The sequence below is a fragment of the Liolophura sinensis genome, chromosome 6 (assembly GCF_032854445.1).
Source record: "Liolophura sinensis isolate JHLJ2023 chromosome 6, CUHK_Ljap_v2, whole genome shotgun sequence".
Lineage (NCBI taxonomy): Eukaryota > Metazoa > Mollusca > Polyplacophora > Chitonida > Chitonidae > Liolophura > Liolophura sinensis.
The window spans coordinates 81,051,213-81,069,523 of NC_088300.1; the positions used below are offsets into that span (position 1 = coordinate 81,051,213).

An 18,311-nucleotide genomic window follows, 5' to 3' on the forward strand; every position below is an offset into this window, starting at 1 on the left:
CAAACATCCCTTTGGAAAGGAAGAGAAAAGATTTAGCTTCATATGTGTATAAAGAACTTTCTTGTTAACTACATGTAAAGGCTTGTCATGCCATAAATAACCAGCCAAGCTTCAAACAACAGAAAGTTACAAAACTCTGGCAGTGCAATGCAGTGTGCCACAGTAAGTAACATTCTCTCAATGATACACAGCCTGCTTGCTGACTTGTCAGCACAAGTACGCCTGCTACACATGTGACTGGCCTCTGCACACTAGTTCACAATGTTACAATCTATAACCACAAATGTGTAGTGTTAACTCATCACAGGACCTGCTAACCCCTCACAAAAATCTTCCTCTGAAAAAATATTCACTGGGACATTCACAGTGTATGTATCAATATATTACAGGAACTAAATTGTGCGCTACTTTCAGTGTCCTGTAAATGATGATGCATGAAGAGCATGCTGTCCAGCCATACGCAACCTAGTAGATGAAAGAATGCAGTATCATACAGCGCATTTACAGCAGAGTGTAACCAATACCTTTTCTTAACTCATAACAGTCCCACACCTTAACCGTTTGAAACATTATTTCCTTATCTCCTGTATTTCCAGAAAAAGGATAAAATATTTTACATGTGGGCAGTGTACAAAGAGAACAGGTCTTAATCGATCAACCAATTAAGAGTAATAATAAAACAAAGTACTATTTTACAAGTAAAAAGACAAATTAACAACAAGATGAATCAATCAGCCCTGCTGTACATGTACATCCTCTGACGTTCACATATAACAGAAAAACACATTGATGTAACAGAGTAATCATCCTCAAAAATTTATCTGGCCAGGCACTCCGTAAAATCTTGTTTTCCACACTATGACCACAAATGTGTAGTAACAGCACAACTTTTGTGTCAAAAAGCTTTAGCTGTAAAATAAGAATTAACTGGTTACACAAAAAATTAGATTAAACTGTAGATTTGTAAAACTTTATGGCCCTAACATGTAATCAACAGTGAGGTTTGATTGGCAAGGACGGTATAAGAAAGTCAAAATGGACTTTCTTTCAAATAACAAAATATAACAGCAGTTTAAAACTAATGCAAAGTGACTTCAATGAAATCTCACTACCAGTTCTGGCAGAAAATAAAAGAGACAGATGATAAAATAAGGGTAAGGGTCTAAAAGCATTACACATAAAACAGTGCTTTACCAGACCTGTTACATACAGCTATATTGAAGATGTGATAATCACCAATCCTACACATAACCAGGTCTCCATCCCATTAAAATGTACTGCACAAATGTATTACAGCAGACTCACAAGACAGAAAAATTCTGCTAGAAAACATCATACTAATATCTTTAAGGTAAAAACATGAAAAAAGTATTTAGTGAAATGCTACACATAGTTTTGATCAAGTTGAACAAAGTTGATCACTTTTATGATGTACTTTTCTTGGATACTTAAAAATGGTTGATGATTAACATGTGACATGAAATACAAAAAAATATTTAAATAATTACATAAAATACTGACTTGACTACCATAAAATCCCCCCCACAATTCTTTAGTACTATTATCAGTACATTCCTGTCATCACCCACACACGGAGATATACTTGACTATACCTTGTGGTATATCAACAAGACATTCTACAATAAGCCTTAAAAATGTAGACACAAAATGCTGAATTCATTTTTAACAACAACAGTTGTGCTCTAATATGTTGATGCAGTCAGAGACAGAAAGGTGGTATAAGGTGTGCATGGATTTGGGTGGTCACCCCTTCCTCTGTTTATGGCACTTTTCATGTGCAGATGGACACTCAAGTGTATGTTGTAAGTTACTGGTTCAACCAAAGTAAACAGATCGTAAATCAGTACCCGTGACACTATCACGGGTACTCAAGAGTAAAGTGTGTCATTTGTCTACAGGAAGCAGTGTGTGTAGCCAACACACAACAATAAATATCTTTAACATATACAAAGTAAAAAAATATATACGTTGTCTATATAAATAACTATACATATATAGGGTGAACAAATCATTAGAACATTTCTAAAAATCTTCATCTGTAAAATATTTGCTGTTTAGTTCGCTAAATCCAACAAGCAGTGTGCCATCCTGCTTTACTTGAACAGGATAAATCTTGGCCGAGATTTGTCTTCCTTTGGGCTGCCTGACCTGCCCGGTCTTCAGTTCAAACCTCCAGCTATGCCACGGACATCTCACACACACAGACATGTCCGGCAATGTCTCTATGTCTCCAAGATGGAGAGGGCCACCTGTGAAGCAGACAACTAATGATGTCAGTAACTGATATAAATAAACATGCATAATAGACCTAACACAATAACAGAATACATGTACATCACGTGACCTGACTTATAAACATACACACAAGAACAGATTTTCCACACCTCATCGCTTGCTGTTAAAACCAAAATATCATATGCCTTTCAGTATTTTTCATGACTTGACAATTCTTTCTTATTCAAACTAGTAAATAACAATATACAGTGCCCAGGATGTTTATGATGACCTGAAAACATATCATTATCTGTGGCTGGCTGACTTTCAAACTTAATTCTGTTAGTGGCAGCTTTCACTTCGGGTTCTCCACCTGGAAATCTACAAGGCCCTTAGCCCCACATGAGATATTCAATGTTAAAATGGCAATACTGTAACAAATGTGGCTCAGGTTTGCTACCCTGAGGTGAACTTCAATCTGCTATAACCGTACCAAAATCACCTTCAATCTTGAACTAAACTAAAAAATAATTTATTGAGCTGCACAATTTCATGTCTTGGGTGGATGAGAAGCTTTATAGCTGTGTGCTATTAGCTGTTCTGTATGATATGTCACAAGAACGTCAATACAACTATTCTCATTAATATGTCGTATATAATCTCACCCGCATGAGGACATTTCTCATCCAAGGCAAACACTTCTTCACCATAACGAAACAGTGCTATTTGGACGTCATTACATTCTGTAAGCGTCCCAGTTTTGCTGTTTTGCCGCGATACAGATGGTCTTCTAGATATTCTGGTGTGCTTCAATTTTTTCTGCAAAGGGTCTGACCAGTCAAATAAATCTATCCAACAAAATGAAAGAAAAACAAAAAAAAATATATACATATATTTGCAATGCAATCTATTGAAACAAATGTATAATCAACTGAGTGAAGTCCAGCATAAACAGAAATGTACCAGCATTTGTAATACAATCATTTTTAATTACAACACTGTTTTCAATCTTATCACACTTGGTTGAGTACACACTTTGTGCTCATGTCCCGACAATGAAGCCAAATGCGCTGTTATCAAAATGAACTCTTTTCCATTCTAGCCCACATGGGTGAGGACACACTCTGTGGGCATCTCTGTGTCCATGTCCCGACATTCCAGCTAGATGCGCTATTATCAAACTGAAGCTAGATAGAGTTATTATCAAAATGAACTCTTTTCCATTCTAGCTCACATGGCTGAGGACACACTATGTGGGCCTCTCTGTGCCCATGTCCCGACATTGAAGATAGATGTGCTATTATCAAAATGAACTGTTTTCCAGCATTTGTAATACAATCATTTTTAATTACAACAATGTTTTCGATCTTACCACACTTGGTTGAGTACACACTCTGGGCATCTCTGTGCCCACATCTGTGTGTTTTTCCCCACAGGACTAGAAGTTTTATACTGCAGACCTGAATGTCAGGCTGGACTTAAAGTGTACCACTGAATATCTTCCTTCATACTGACTATGCTCATTAGAAACAGATATTGCTTAGACACTGTAGACAGCTAGTACATACTGTGTATAAACAAAATTTTGCCAAGAATGGATTTCTTTTTTTCTTTTGTTTGCTGTCAATTAAATCACAGAGGTAATCAGATTTTTTTATCTGTAAAAAATTAACAAAGCAGGTTTTCTCCTATCAAGATAATTAAACTAATCTGCTTCCATGTAACCCTGTCAATTCTGTTGAGGAACTGTAATAGTAGTCCTGGTATATATCTCCACAAGTATGGTTTTCAACTCAAGAATAATTTACAACTCAAAAGTGGCGCCCAGTCAATCATTCATATTCTATCATCATTACCGCCATGTGATTCTTCAGCTGAAAAGCTTTCAGAATTGGTAGCAACTCACTACAGGTCTACCATCAAAGTCAATATGTCCTCCAAGAATCGATGAAATCAGTAAAGAGAAATTACGAACAGGTTAGTTCAATTATGCTAAACACTGAAGTCTGTTTTCAGCAATTTCTGATGTTTTCAGACAACAGCTCACGTTGGCTTCCTCTCCAGCTGTACACGGGAAGGTCTGTCAGCAACATGTGGATGCTCGTGGGTTTCCCCTGGGGCTCTGCCCGGTTTCCTCCCACCATAATGCTGGCCACCGTCGAGAGTGAAATATTCTTCGGTTCGGCGTAAAACATCACTCAAATAAAGAAATAAATTTTCAGATAATTAAAACAGATTTCAACTTCTGGTGCTGTGAGTTTAAAAGAAGTACAAATTTGAACGTGGCATTATATGTTCATTTATAATTGTCAGGAGATTATGAAAACTCCCAATACTAAACTGTAGAACAAATTACTTGATTTTTGTATTATAAAACATGCTGCAAACCAGACTAAATGTCAGTATGTTTGCCATAAATGTCAAAATCTGGGACTGGTCGTACTATACAGCTGCCCGTCCAGATGTGTGGCTGAGAGCATCAACCAGGCACCCATATAACGTGCTCGGATAAAAAAACAAAGGAAACCCTACAGTCATAAACCATCAAATACCAGTACGGATCTCCGTCCAACACAAAATAAAATAGGAGAGCTGGAGTACTGTATCTAGTATACGAATTCACGCCTACTGCTCCTACTTACCCCCATATTTGACATCTGACACAGGCAAGAACAACTTTGGCTCGTCCGGCATTTCAAATTTCACACATCAAATTATCCGATCTATGTGCAGACTCGAGCTCGAGGACCGCTCCGCACACCTACACGACATATCTGTACCAAAAGAAACGTGTCATATTGACTATGAAACAAAATCGATGAACTTGACTGGAACTTTGGGCTATGTTCTGTTGTTGTTGTTTTCTCGCGGGCAGACGACGTCAAACCCAAAGGTCACTTCCGCCTAATCTGACCTCGGGTTGCTTGCTGACTCCATGGACGACATTTCTCTTCGAGTCCGTCAATCATGCACCACCGCAAGTCGACTGTGTAAATCATCTGACGTCTGCAGCCTGGCGATGTACCTACATCACATCAGACAGAGGTGTTTTACTCTCATCTCTGCCCTCAGCGAGCCCCAGGCTCATGTTGACGATAGAATGATGCTTGCGTTTGGCTTTGTCTTTGATCAAGGCATGTTCAGGAAAACTTATACGCGCTCGTGTTCATACATGTTACATGTAGGCCTACAGATGTGTGAATGTAGTCTACATGTATATTTTACAAGTGCTGGCTGGTACATGCACTATCATACAGAATTACACGGGGGGTCGAACATAGCAATTTTCAAGTTACCAACGAAGCCCAATTAGCAAATAATTTAGGCCATGTAAAGAAATTATTCATAAAGACCATGAGACACTATTGGTTAATAATGAAGTCACTGTTTGAAATTGCTCAACAAGAAGGCCAGGGACCTAAATCTTTTATATTGCTCTATATTATTTACAGAATTAGGGCTTAGGCCTATGCATTTGGTTGATTTGCAACTCGCCTATTTTTGAACTTGCCTATTCGCATTTCGATACCATGATTGTGCTAGTGGCATATGCGTAATCCTTGGGTTAATCCGACTGATACCTGGTGAGAGCCTCTAAACCATTTGGACCGCTATTCGCATTTCGCCTAATCGATTTTAGGTAGGCGAAATGCGAAGACACCATGCATTTTCAATGCACAAATTCACCAATCCGTGTTAACGGGCAAAATCTCCGACTCATTATGCAGAATAAAGCGACTCGTTTTCCTGGGCAGTTTAATGGGGATTTATCTGACATGTATATCAAGTTAGTTCCTTTGCCATTAACGGTTTAGGTTGCCTGTAATTGGCGGCATGTGTCCCGAGATAGTGATCATACAATACATTGCAAGTACCCCATATATGTGCTAGTTATTCCGTATTTTTAAAGCTTAAAAATGTTTAAAGCACGGAAAGTAATTTTAAAACATGCAAAAATCAGAAAAAGAAATGAAGAAAAATATGTTTTTAAAGCTTTGAAATTGACATCGTTTGAAAAACACAAATGAAGTGTACTTTGAAACCATGCATCTTGGGGAAGAGTTTTGCACTATCATGTTGTTAATATATAGAAGAGTGTTGTAGAACATGCATGTTAGCACCTGAACAGAGAGAGACAAATAAGTAGGCTTACATGTATATAGTTTCCTTTGAAGGATACCTCAGAAGGAACTCTAAAACAAAGATTATGGTTATATGACAAATGAAGAAAATTATGCCCCGGAATATTTGTTCAAAAAAAATTTCATTTTAGGGGTACTTTTCAACCTGTGACTTGCCCGTCTATATGATGCATATTTTCCGTCAACTGTCGGATTTTTTCAGAAATTACGCCATCGTTGATCTTGCTCGAAACTCGGTGAACACCCCCCAAACTACCCCGAACCCGATGAACCGAGTGGGCAAGGAAGCATGTACACTGATATACTGCATGGCTTGTTCGGGCAAGCTTAGCGCCCCCTCCGCGCCCCAACACCTGCACCCCATTCGGTCTGTGCAGTACTCCCCCGCCCCCATTCGTCCACACCCGCTAGGTCTGTTCCCTAGGAGCGCTGTTTAAAAAGGGATCATCGTTGACGTCACCGCTGCACGCTACTTCATTACCGGACTGACCGCTGGAGCCTTAAGAAATCTGTAGCCTGAAGCCATTTTTAAACCCCAAAGTGAAAGTTACAAAATTAGTTTTTACTGTTATATGTGATAATCTGCACATTGAGAAATAAAGCAAAGCGTTTCATGTATCTTTTAACTACATTATACTCACGTTGGACGGCCTGCCACCAACCGGCGGATGCTCGTACGTGGGTTTTTCCCGCACTCTGCCCGGTTTCCCCCCACCATAATGCTGCCCGCCTTGAAAAATCCTTGAGTACGGCGTAAAAACACCAGTCAAACAAATAAATAATTATAAGCACTCACTGTGGGGGTCATTCTGATTGTTAATTACAACGCTCACGTTAGATGCGAGGCATATTAAAGCCTTGAAAATCTGCACTATTTTCAAATGACTGTCATTGCGTTATAATGGGATCCAAGCTATAGCCGTGAGAGGTTCTGAACAGTCCCTAAAGATTCCAAGCGATGTCGTCGTTTCAACGTGTTCTAAATATCTGTGACGTGTGTCGTATAAACTGGTGTCGTGACACGTTGTGCAACTGTCGTGATGGTTCGTGAACATTCATATGGAATCGTGTTGTGTAAATAGCCGTAGGCTTGCATCGACTCACCAAGATTTACGAATGCCCACAACATAGCAAGACGTGCCGGAAATGCAAAGACTAGGCGTGGAGAACCACCATTATAACGAACAGACTCGAAGTGAACCACGATGCCACTATGAATCTATTAAGATTATGTAACTAGCAGATTATAATGAGCAATTAAGAAAAGTCACAATTCTACTAGGACATCATCACGAAGCCTCCACAACTCTAACGAAACGTAAAGCACGAGGCCAACTATTCAAACCTGTACAGATCTTGTAAAACGCTGACAGTACCATTCGACGACACCATTAGACCTACATATACCTCGACGTGGAATACAAAGGCTTTACAGATATTTACTGCCGGTATTTCCCAAAATTTTTCTGTCGTACATATCGTGTTAGAAATCGCTGAACAGAGGATAAGACCTTACACATTGTGTTGTCCCATGGCTCGTTGCTGGGAGGAAAGTACAAATCCTTAAACAGTTATATTCTCTTCAGGAACATCCGGCGTTTATAGAGGAGTTCGGTCTTACGCTTAGATTGTCGCCCGAATTGTTTTCTTCACTTTTGTTTTCTTATCGGGGATTTGGTGCTTGTGAAAATAGAAAATATAAAGTGAAAATAATTAGCCATCAAAACTAAACCCACCTGTGATCGTTTCATTTTGATATACACGTGGCGATGGCTGCTGTGGTAGCACAGGTTTCATGATGTACTGTAACCGTTGTAGTACAGGTTTCATCTTGACAGGCGCATGGTAACCATCCTTGCACAGGTTTCATCTTGGCAGGCGCATGGTAACCGATGTAGCACGTTTCATCTTGGCAGGCGCATGGTAGCCGTTGCAACGTGTCATTTTGGTGGGCGTATGATAACCGTGGTAGAACAGAATTCATCTTGGCAGGTGTAAGACGGTATTTGGAGACCCCCTCTTTTTCAAAATACCTTATTCCAAATTATAATGTTCAGAATTCCGTTCCGTTAGGTTGAAACGTTCGCAAGTTTGTGGTTACCAACGGCGCACTTGCCGCTTACAGCTAGAGATGCGCCTCTTGTGACTATCGTCCAACAGAATCAATTCCTGACCTGAACTGTGTGTAAAATGAGTTGCCAAATAAATGTACTAATGTGTTGCTGTTGATCATTACGAGATATGGTGTGTTTTCAGGTAATATCACATTCAGCGTTTTAAGCTGTAAACAGAAAAGTATGGAAGACCATAAAATTTGTGTTACAAAGCTGTACACGCACAGTTTATTATTATCATTATTATTATTATATAGTGGTAACTGTGGCTACCAACGGCGCACTCGCCGCTTACACGCTAGAGATGCGACTGGTGTGACTTTTCGTTAAACAGAATAATTTCCTGTTTCTGTCTTACTTTCCTCGCCATACCCGTGTTACAAAGGCGAATCTTGGCAGGCGTATGGTAACCGTTGTAGCACAGGTTTCATCTTGGCAGGCGCATGATAACCGTTGTAGCACAGGTTTCATCTTGGCAGGCGCATGGTAACCGTCGTAGAACAGGTTTCATCTTGGTAGGTGAGTGATCATTTTGATGAGCGCATGTTAGCCGAAGTGTCTTGGCCGTGGTGATTTTGACACTTGGACCGCTCGCAACCAAGAATTAGCTTGTCCACAATAAAAACAACGACTTAATTTTTCGCCTGCTGCGTGCGAGTAGTAGGACACCAAACTGATTACTCTTCAAGTCATCGTTTCCCCTTTCTCGTGCTCAACATTTCTCACCCTCTGCATGGTTCAGGCGTTTATGGGTGTGGTGCATTCGTTGTATGCATGGTGTGGTGCATTCGTTGTATGCATGGTGTGGTGCATTCGCTGTATGCATGATGTGATGCATTCGATGTATGCATGGTATATTTGGCTGATTATGCCCTCTCCGGTTACATATGGAAATAAGGCCATAACTGCATGCTCAAATGCAATTTGACAGATAACACATGGTTCAACTTACTTTTTGAAATCTTCCATGCATGAGAAGGGACACCTGTTGACATAGGTAAGGAACTCGTACAAATTTGGATCACAGATGAACGTTTGTTTTGAGTCCAGCAGCCGCTACATATTCTGAAATATTCGATCGTGTGCAGAAGGGTTGGCATACTTGTCGATCACATGATCCAGCCGATAGATCACCATACGGGTGAATGTTTTCAGTAAACTAACAGCAATCTATAGATTCTTCGGGCCATGCACGCACACGGTTCTCTGACGTTTCACTTTATGATGGCACATAGGGTGCTGCGGTTTACTTCAGTCACGTACAATATGGAAGGGACACCTCCTCTCCAGATTATACATATCCCGTTATTACAATGTGGGGAAAACATCGTTATATGTAACATGTTTTGTCGGGTTTGTTGGCATCAATACATACAGTATGTAACCGCGGCCTTCAGTTTCCAGTTTCATTTAGTCGGAAACATTAAAAAAGGCCAAATGTTTTGTGGTACGGAAATTCCTTTTGCTATTTCGACGTTGCTCCGTAGAACTAGAAAAGTAAACTATAAAAACGATGCATTGAACACTTTCACAACAAAAACGAATTTTAACAATTTTTTAAAAATATTTTCTAAACACAAAACTTACGGATAACTACCACCGTTCAGTACAATACAAAAGAAATTGTGGTCGTAAACATGCCACTAGCGGCGCGGTCAATCCACCGAACGGTCAGGTGTGGCTCGCCCACAGTAATCTGCTGCCCACACCCAAAATCCGTATATAGCAGTACACAGCCCGACTATTAGGGGAGCCCAGCAAAGTGGCTGGATATTTGTCTACAGTTTCACACCGCAATCTACATATGTAAAGAAAGATGGAATAAGCAGAAAAAATCTTATGTGCCATTGCCATGGATCCATTTTTACATCATAAAGGAAACGTTGATCGCAAAATTCTTTGTTATAGATGTACTTTTATAACATTATATCTACATGTCATCTACTTTTAGCCTTGTTCAAAACAAACCGTGATTGCTACCACACTATCACGAAACCATATATGTGGGGAAAAAATACGTTGATGCTTTGCATTATTTTGTTTAACCAAGGACAGATATATTTCCGGACACAACAACGACAACTTCACCACTTTCTCTACTCAGTCTGTCCACTCCCCTGACAGCGTATTTCCCGTGACGAGGGACAGTGAAGTAAACTATGTCTCGATTCATCACCTTGACGAGTTTCCAAGACGCACCATTCAGTTCATAAACTGCCCATGACCGCACTGTTCCGGTCTCATCCACAGACCACGTGATATAGCTCGGTCCAGTCACCACGTTTTGAGGAATGGCGGGGCCCGTGAAGCTCGTGTGTAACCATGACATTATAGGAGCTAGAGCAGGGTTGCTGTACAAATTGTCATGGAAAATGCCATACACCGAAGAATGTAAGGAGCCCATCCGAAAGAGGACGTTGCCCAGTGAGTTCTGAGCTGCACGATGGCGCGTCTCTTCCACCTGCCTTTGGATCTCGGTGACGGGCCAGTGGCTCTTGTCGAACACCCTGTACGCCGCATTGCCGGGGTATACATGGTGATGGTGAGGGTTTTGTTGGAGCCACCAGTCGAGCAGAGCTGTGTAACTCTGCTGCGGGGGGTCTATCTTCCAATACAACTGAGGGGTCAGATAGTCCAACCAGCCCTCTCTGATCCACTTTCGCGAGTCGGCGTATATGGCATCGTAAGAGGACAGGCCCGTAATACCTGGCGGGTGACCCGCTTCCCAAATTCCAAAAGGGGAGATCCCAAACTTAACCCACGGCTTTTTGACGTGTATCATGTCTGACAGGCGCTTTACAAGTGTATTAACATTGTCTCTTCGCCAGTCAGCAAGAGAGAGCTTTCCCCCAGCTGCCTTGTAAGCGTTGTAAGTGATATGGTCGTCAAAGTGTACGGCTGACCCAGGATAAGGGTAGAAGTAGTCGTCCATGTGGACACCATCAATGTCGTAACGATTGATGACGTCAGTAAACACGTTGTACACGTGGTCTTGCACGACCTTTGCACCTGGGTCCATTACAACCGAATTTCCACCAATGGAATGGGCGTACTGAGGATACTTCTTGGCCAACCAGCCGTCTAAGTAAGCTCGGTAGGGGTTGAACCATGCGTGTACCTCGATGTTCCTCTTATGACTTTCATTAAGGACAAACTGAAGAGGGTCGTAGAAGGGTGATGGGGGATTACCTTCAGTCCCTGACAGATATCGACTCCAAGGCTCTAAGCTGGAGTTATACACCGCGTCAGATGCTGGGCGGATCTGGAAGACCAGTGAATTTAGATTCAGCGTCTCCATCTTGTCCAGAAGAGCCACCATTTCAGCTTGCTGTTGAGAAGATGAGAGGTGTTTGGACGAGGGCCAGTCTAAGTTGGCCACCGTTGCTACCCAGACGGCTCGGAATTCCCGAGATGGCCATGTCTGGCCAAAAGCTCCTGTTCAGAGAAATGAAAGAATATATTTGTAACGTCAAGGGTAACAAAGCTTTCTTCCGTTCCACTACATACGAGCGTCGTCATTCATGGGATGTCTCGTTCGTGTTGTTGCTTGGATTTCTCAGTAATAACATCTATGTGAAATTCCGGTATATCAATAGTGTATGGGTATTCCGATAAAAACATTGTGCTTTTGGCTGAACAATATTTGATCTCGTATGAAGACGACTTTATGCGGAAGTTATTAAGAGTAATCTTCAGAAGGCCCGGTCTTTCTCATCCATTCCTTTCCATATAAAGCAAAGGCTTCGCTGGATATGGAGGAAACTATAGACTCTCCAGATGGTATACCCCATCAGGATCTGTAATTGTACAAAGGCCAAAGGCTTTCTTGTCACGCAGACTTTAAGACAAGAGGGATAGTTTCAGATTTAACAGTGTAAATTATTCTTACTTGGACAGCAATATACAGAAGCGCCCTGCATATGGCGTGTACGTATCTCGAATGTAGCATTGGTTAGATCCTGCGTGTTGTGTGACGATTTCACACAACACGCCACAAGGTATTACCACAAAATGTGGTGTTTCAACGATACTCCATCAAAAATAGCGTGTCAAGCTTATTCCATGAAGGTTATTCCATCAAACGCCTTCACTCTATGTTATTTAATTTTTACAACGAGTATATTTCTCTTGTAAGTAAATATGGACAGGGTGTCCAAAATCTGTGGTGCTCTGCTTCATGACTGTGTCGAACTACGGGCTAGGGGCTGTTTATTCATCATGTTGAATTATATCGCCTCGTAGGATGTATGAAAAGTTGTAATGAAAGAGCATACTTTGCCTACATACTGTGATTATCGACAACATATATTCTAGCCTGGTACACGATCTGTATTTTGATTTCATTCATTAGAACATTTCTTGCGCCCAGCCATCATCATTGGAAGCTGTTGCCTGCTTCTCTTTCCAAGATTCCGTCTTAATTTCGTAGTTCATATACTTTCTTAGTTCTGGTTCTGGTGGCTTGTGTTGAACGTCATTTTAGGAATTCGCCTCGTTATTATTGTCTCTGAATGTCTTTATTTGGTTGATAGCTGGTATACGAATGTTTGTTTTGATGATTGAAGTATAAGGTGCATTCTGCTGTAAACGTAAATAAAATGTAAATGTCCGAAACAATAGCTTTTCTGATACAATATCATTAGGACTTAAAATGCATACTATTACTCTCTAGGGTTTTAAGCCGAAGGAAAAGGTATACTTACCTGAGAGCATACAAACTATGCCTGTGGTTAGGAGTGGGGACGGGGTCATCTTGATTCTGTGACACGTATCGTTGTTGTCCTCACTTGTGAGCAGTTGCGGCTATATTCATATAAGCGCGATCCTCGGCCGGGATATGCAGTCTCTTATCAAGCATGAGAAAATGACCGACTGTCAGCCATACAGCTGTAAGAAGAAGGCAACGTTTTAAACTGACACTGATATGATACGTACACTTGGTGATCGTAAAGGCATGCACAGGTACCACCAGCGTACATTATAAGTCGTCATAAACCGTGTGTATAACGCCAGAAAAGTTAGCTCCTTTCCCCGACCCTATGCTTGGAAAACGACGGCTTTACTCTGTAACTATCAAAATCAGATATGCATCGAAATATACGACTGAATCCTGCCGTATCGGTCCGTAGCTATCATAGGGCCTATATGTGTTACTTACCCCGTGTGAATAGGCCAACTTCCGCTATGTTCCGACTTCCTGGTAATCAGGTTTTTCCAGTTGTGACGTCACCCCAATATTCCAAATTGTCACTATTTTTCACGAATTACTGCTTGTAGCTTTTATAGTCCACGGACCTTAGGTCGTTGGATTTGAGATCTATGGAGCAGGCGAAGTAAACGAAGTGGTGTGTTGGAAATGACCGGTGTACCGCTCCATGGAGAATTGGGATTCACACTCTTGTACTTTGCAGGCACGAAATGCACACACCATAAGCACGGAACTCCGTGGACGAGGGGTACAGTTTGAGGGGTACAGCGTACAGTTGCGGCTGGTCATGGGTTTCCCTCGGTCTCTGCCCGGTTTCCTCTCACCATACTGCTGGCCGCCGTCGTATAAGTAAATTATTCTAAAGTAGGACGTAAAACATCAAGCAAATAAAAATTCAATAGATAAATAAATAAACAAATTCTAGTACTGCCAACAGTCCACGGAATTGGTACCATAACTGTGCTAGCGATTTTGCCTAATCAAATATGAATGTTACTAAATATACTCTGCGTAATAATGTGCATTCATTTGTGTGGGTTTATTGTTGGTTTGATTGCGCTGTAATTGTACATGTAATATGTGGACCATAGAACAATACTTGGACATTCATGAAGGATAAATGGACATTGTAGACAATGTTAGATATTCCCGATAGTGAACTTTAGCACCAACTCCGACAATCGTGAAGGAAAAATGTACGTTGTAGACAATGTTAGACATTCCAGATTGTGGATATTAGCGCCAACTCCACATTTGTAAAGGATAAATGTACATTGTAGACAATGTTAGACATTCCCGATGGTGAGCCTTAGCATCAACTCCGACATTCGTGAAGGATAAATGTACGTTGTAGCCAATGTTAGACATTCCCGATGGTGAGCCTTAGCATCAACTCCGACATTCGTGAAGGATAAATGTACACTGTAGACAATGTTAGACATTCCAGATGGTGAACATAAGCATCAACTCTGACATTCGTGAAGGATAAATGTACACTGTAGACAATGTTAGACATTCCAGATGGTGAGCCTTAGCATCAACTCAGACATTCGTGAAAGATAAATGTACATTATAGACAGTGTTAGACATTCCAGATTATGGGCCGTAGCACCAACTCCGACAATCGTGAAGGATAAATGGATGTTGTAGACAGTGTTATACATTCCATATGATGGACCTTAGCACGAAGTCCAACATTCGTATCCACGCGTAAACCATAAAGGGACGTTAAGGGTCGAAAGCCCACCTCCATAAGAACAGAAAGCACTCAACTGGCAGTTGTAGAATATATGCCTTTGTTACTCCTTGACCCACTTACCTGGTGTTCATGGCGGAAGCGAGGTTTTTCAACAAATTGACATGTCTACCACGTGACAACAACCTCTGCTTAAGACATCCTAATCTTTGTTAGGGATCGTAGTGTTGAAAGTAGAGGAAGTCCGAGTGGATACGTCTCTATGTAATGGTGGACGAAGCAACCCCGTGGCCTGGTCCATTTGCATTGTTTACTGTTATTGTGTGGTAAATGTGATGACCACACATTTTGAGTTTTCCAATCAATGTCAATTCCAGATCATTGACATCTAATGAACATCAGTCCATTTTGTTACCTAATTCTGCTTGAGTCATGATACTAGGAGTTTGTAATTTGCTATTGCTTAAGCATTTACATGAACAGTCAGAATAAAACCCTGACTGAGGTAAATTGGCGAGAGGCCGTATTTCACCGGTTTATGTGTAATCATTTACTAGCTATCACACTGTCGTCAATACTCTGGTTCGGGAAACTGACCAGTTGCAAAAAATCTTGTCACCTCCTGACAATATATCACAACCCAGATTAACACACGGGGAAATGGAGAGCAGTACTTCTCACGTATATTACAATCTTTGCTTCCTTTATTCATTCTCTTCAAGGGCACTCTCGATAGGTACGGGAGCAGAACTTCACAGAAACAGGAAAGGGACTGTTTGTCACCAGATGTGATGGTGTGGGATTGGAGAAAAGGTCTTCCTTGGCGGTATCTATGTGTATATAACAGACCAACTTTCGGACCATACCCCTATATCATCTTTCCAGTCTGACCACAGCCGTTTATCATTTTTCCGTTCGGACCACACCCCTTTATCATCTTTCCGTTCTGACCACAGCCGTTTATCATCTTTCTGTTCTGACAGCCCTTTATCATCTTTTCCTTTCGGACCACACCCCTATATCATCTTTCCGTTCTGAACACAGCCCTGTATCATCTTTCCGTTTGGACCACATCCCTATATCATCTTTCCGTCCTGACCACAGCCCTGTATCATCTTTCCGCCCTCACCACAGCCGTTTATCATCTTTCCGTTCTGACCACAGCCTTTATCATCTTTCCATTCTGACCTCAGCCCTTTATCATCTTTCCATTCTGACCACACCCATTTATCATCTTTCCACTCTGACCACAGCCCATTGTCATCTTTCCGTTCTGATCACATTCCTACATCATCTTCCGCTCTGACCACAACCGTTTATCATCTTTCAGTTTTGACCTCGGCCCTTTATCATCTTTTTCTTCTGATCCCAAACCTTTATCATCTTTCAGTTCGGACCACATCCCTTTATCATTCTTCCGTTCTGACCATAGTTGTTTATCATCTTTCCGTTCAGGAAGAAGAATTATTGTCTAAAACCCATAGACTGCGAGCACAAGACGTGTGTTATCCTTTATACAACAATGTTAACATGAAAGATATCAATCCTTCACATGGGTGCCTCTGTGGCTCATTTGGTTAGCGCGCTAGCGCAGCCTAATGACCCAGGAGTCTCTCACCACTGCGGTCGCTGTGAGTTCAAGTCCAGCTCATGCTGGCTTCCTCTTCCCGTAAGTGGGAAGGTCTTTCAGCAACCTGCGGATGGTCGTGGGTTTCCCCAGGGCTCTGCCCGGTTTCCACCATAATGCTGGCCGCCGTCGTATAAGTGAAATATTCTTGAGTACGGCGTAAAACACCAATCAAATAAATAAATAAATCCTTCACATGCAATGAGACGCCGTTCAAAGATTCATTGATAGGCTAACCTTGCGCCTTGCACCCTCTCTAAAACATATGTTACAAATCCCGGCAAAGTTTATACGATTCTCTACTTTGCATCAGTCAGCCAAAACATACCAATAAACAGATAATCAAATCCAAAATGACAGTATCAATGATATTCTTATGTCGGCAACTGTAGCTCACCCAGCCTCTCCGCGTCAGCGGAAGGGATATAACTACTGTTGAGTTTCCTGCTTACCCACTCAACGTAAGGGATATAACTATTGTTGAATTTCCAGATTACCCGTTCAACGTAAGAGATATAAGTACAGCCGAATTTCCGGCTTATTCGCTCCATCTACGGGATATAAATATAGTTGAGTCTCCAGCTTACCCATTCATTCACAAAGGATATAAATATAGTTGAGTTTCCAGCTTTCCCGCTCAGGGCACAGGATAAAACTACATCTGAGTTTCCAACTTACCCATTCACAAGGGATATAGCTACAGCTTATCTTTTCACTGGGGATATAACTACAGCTGAGTTTCCACCTTACCCATTCACAAGGGATATAACTACAGCTGAACATCCAGCTTATCTATTCACAGGAGATATAACTACAGTTGAGTTTCCAGCTTACCCATTCATAAGGGATATAACTACAGCTGAGTTTCCAGCTTACCCATTCACAAGGGATATAACTACAGCTGAGCATCCAGCTTATCTATTCACAGGGGATATAACTACAGCTGAGTTTCCGACTTACCTATTCACAAGGGATATAACTACAGCTGAACATCCAGCTTATCCATTCAGAGGGCATATAACTACAGCCAATATTGGTGGACGACAAGCAAAAGACGTTACACGAGGCGGGGTGTTGGGGGGATTAATCTACAAATTTCCTGCCAAGGTCAGATTTGATCCAGCACTTCGTGTTTCGTGGCTACTGAAAGGCACCACTCGGTCACGTGGTCTGATATCTACACCTATAGCCCGCAGTTATATTTATTTGATTGGTGTTTTACGCCGTACATATGTATAATAATAACTAATATAAGATACTAACCCCTGGCCGTACTCAAGAATATTCCACTTCTACAGCATTGCCCGTGGAAACCTACAACCTCCCACAGTTATATACGTAATTCTCGAACACCGCGCCAGACAACAATGAATGAAGGAATGGCTGAATGAATGAAGGAATTGCTGAATGAATGAGGGAATGGCTGAATGAATGAATATCCGCAAGAGAGATATGACCATGCATTTACCGAGCCCGCAAGGATCCGCATTCCATTGTATACCAGCAACTAGTGGAGTGAATCCAGGGGTCGAGGACAACACCACTTCATATGCTTGATATGCTTGCCTCACCCCTTGCGCTCGATACGAAATTGCCCCACTTCGGTGCAGAAGTGAAGGGTAATATTTTTCATGCAGAAAAACAAGAAAAACTGACTTGAATATGAAGTACAAATACTAAAAAACATGTGCATGTGTGAAAATTGAACAGATGTGATTTATATTTTTTGTTTTATCAGAAGACAAATGTGGGACTAAAAGCAGATTGTGCTGTTTTAAGGGGTTTTCGT

General features: G+C 41.3%; 2 protein-coding genes across 3 annotated transcripts; both read right to left on the reverse strand.

The window, feature by feature from the left end:
* Positions 1 to 227: 227 nt before the first annotated feature.
* Positions 228 to 5,095, reverse strand: LOC135468198 (Rieske domain-containing protein-like). The gene is made up of 3 exons (XM_064746313.1): positions 4,878 to 5,095; positions 2,901 to 3,083; positions 228 to 2,270 (listed from the first exon to the last, which is right to left on the reverse strand). The coding sequence occupies exons 1-3, from the start codon at positions 4,927 to 4,929 to the stop codon at positions 2,044 to 2,046; spliced, it is 462 nt and encodes a 153-aa protein (XP_064602383.1). The 5' UTR covers positions 4,930 to 5,095; the 3' UTR covers positions 228 to 2,043.
* A 3,743-nt stretch (positions 5,096 to 8,838) lies between these two features.
* On the reverse strand, positions 8,839 to 17,932 carry LOC135467830 (glycosyl hydrolase YngK-like). 2 transcript variants are annotated; one of them, XM_064745715.1, is made up of 3 exons: positions 17,786 to 17,932; positions 13,195 to 13,378; positions 8,839 to 11,926 (listed from the first exon to the last, which is right to left on the reverse strand). In XM_064745715.1, the coding sequence occupies exons 2-3, from the start codon at positions 13,241 to 13,243 to the stop codon at positions 10,533 to 10,535; spliced, it is 1,443 nt and encodes a 480-aa protein (XP_064601785.1). In that variant the 5' UTR covers positions 13,244 to 13,378; positions 17,786 to 17,932; the 3' UTR covers positions 8,839 to 10,532. The 2 variants fall into 2 exon arrangements, with proteins under 2 accessions (XP_064601785.1, XP_064601784.1); XM_064745714.1 differs by lacking the exon at positions 17,786 to 17,932 and having other exon boundaries at positions 13,195 to 13,635.
* Positions 17,933 to 18,311: the final 379 nt, after the last annotated feature.

Coding starts and splice junctions, on each gene's coding strand:
- LOC135468198 (XM_064746313.1), bottom strand. CDS start 4,929: ATGCCGGACGAGCCAAAGTTGTTCTTGCCTGTGTCAGATGTCAAATAT. Junction 3,084..4,877: donor GTCAGATGTCAAATATGGGG/GTAAGTAGGAGC, acceptor TTTGTTGGATAG/ATTTATTTGACTGGTCAGAC. Junction 2,271..2,900: donor TGAGAAATGTCCTCATGCGG/GTGAGATTATAT, acceptor TCTGCTTCACAG/GTGGCCCTCTCCATCTTGGA.
- LOC135467830 (XM_064745715.1), bottom strand. CDS start 13,243: ATGACCCCGTCCCCACTCCTAACCACAGGCATAGTTTGTATGCTCTCA. Junction 11,927..13,194: donor CATAGTTTGTATGCTCTCAG/GTAAGTATACCT, acceptor TTCTCTGAACAG/GAGCTTTTGGCCAGACATGG.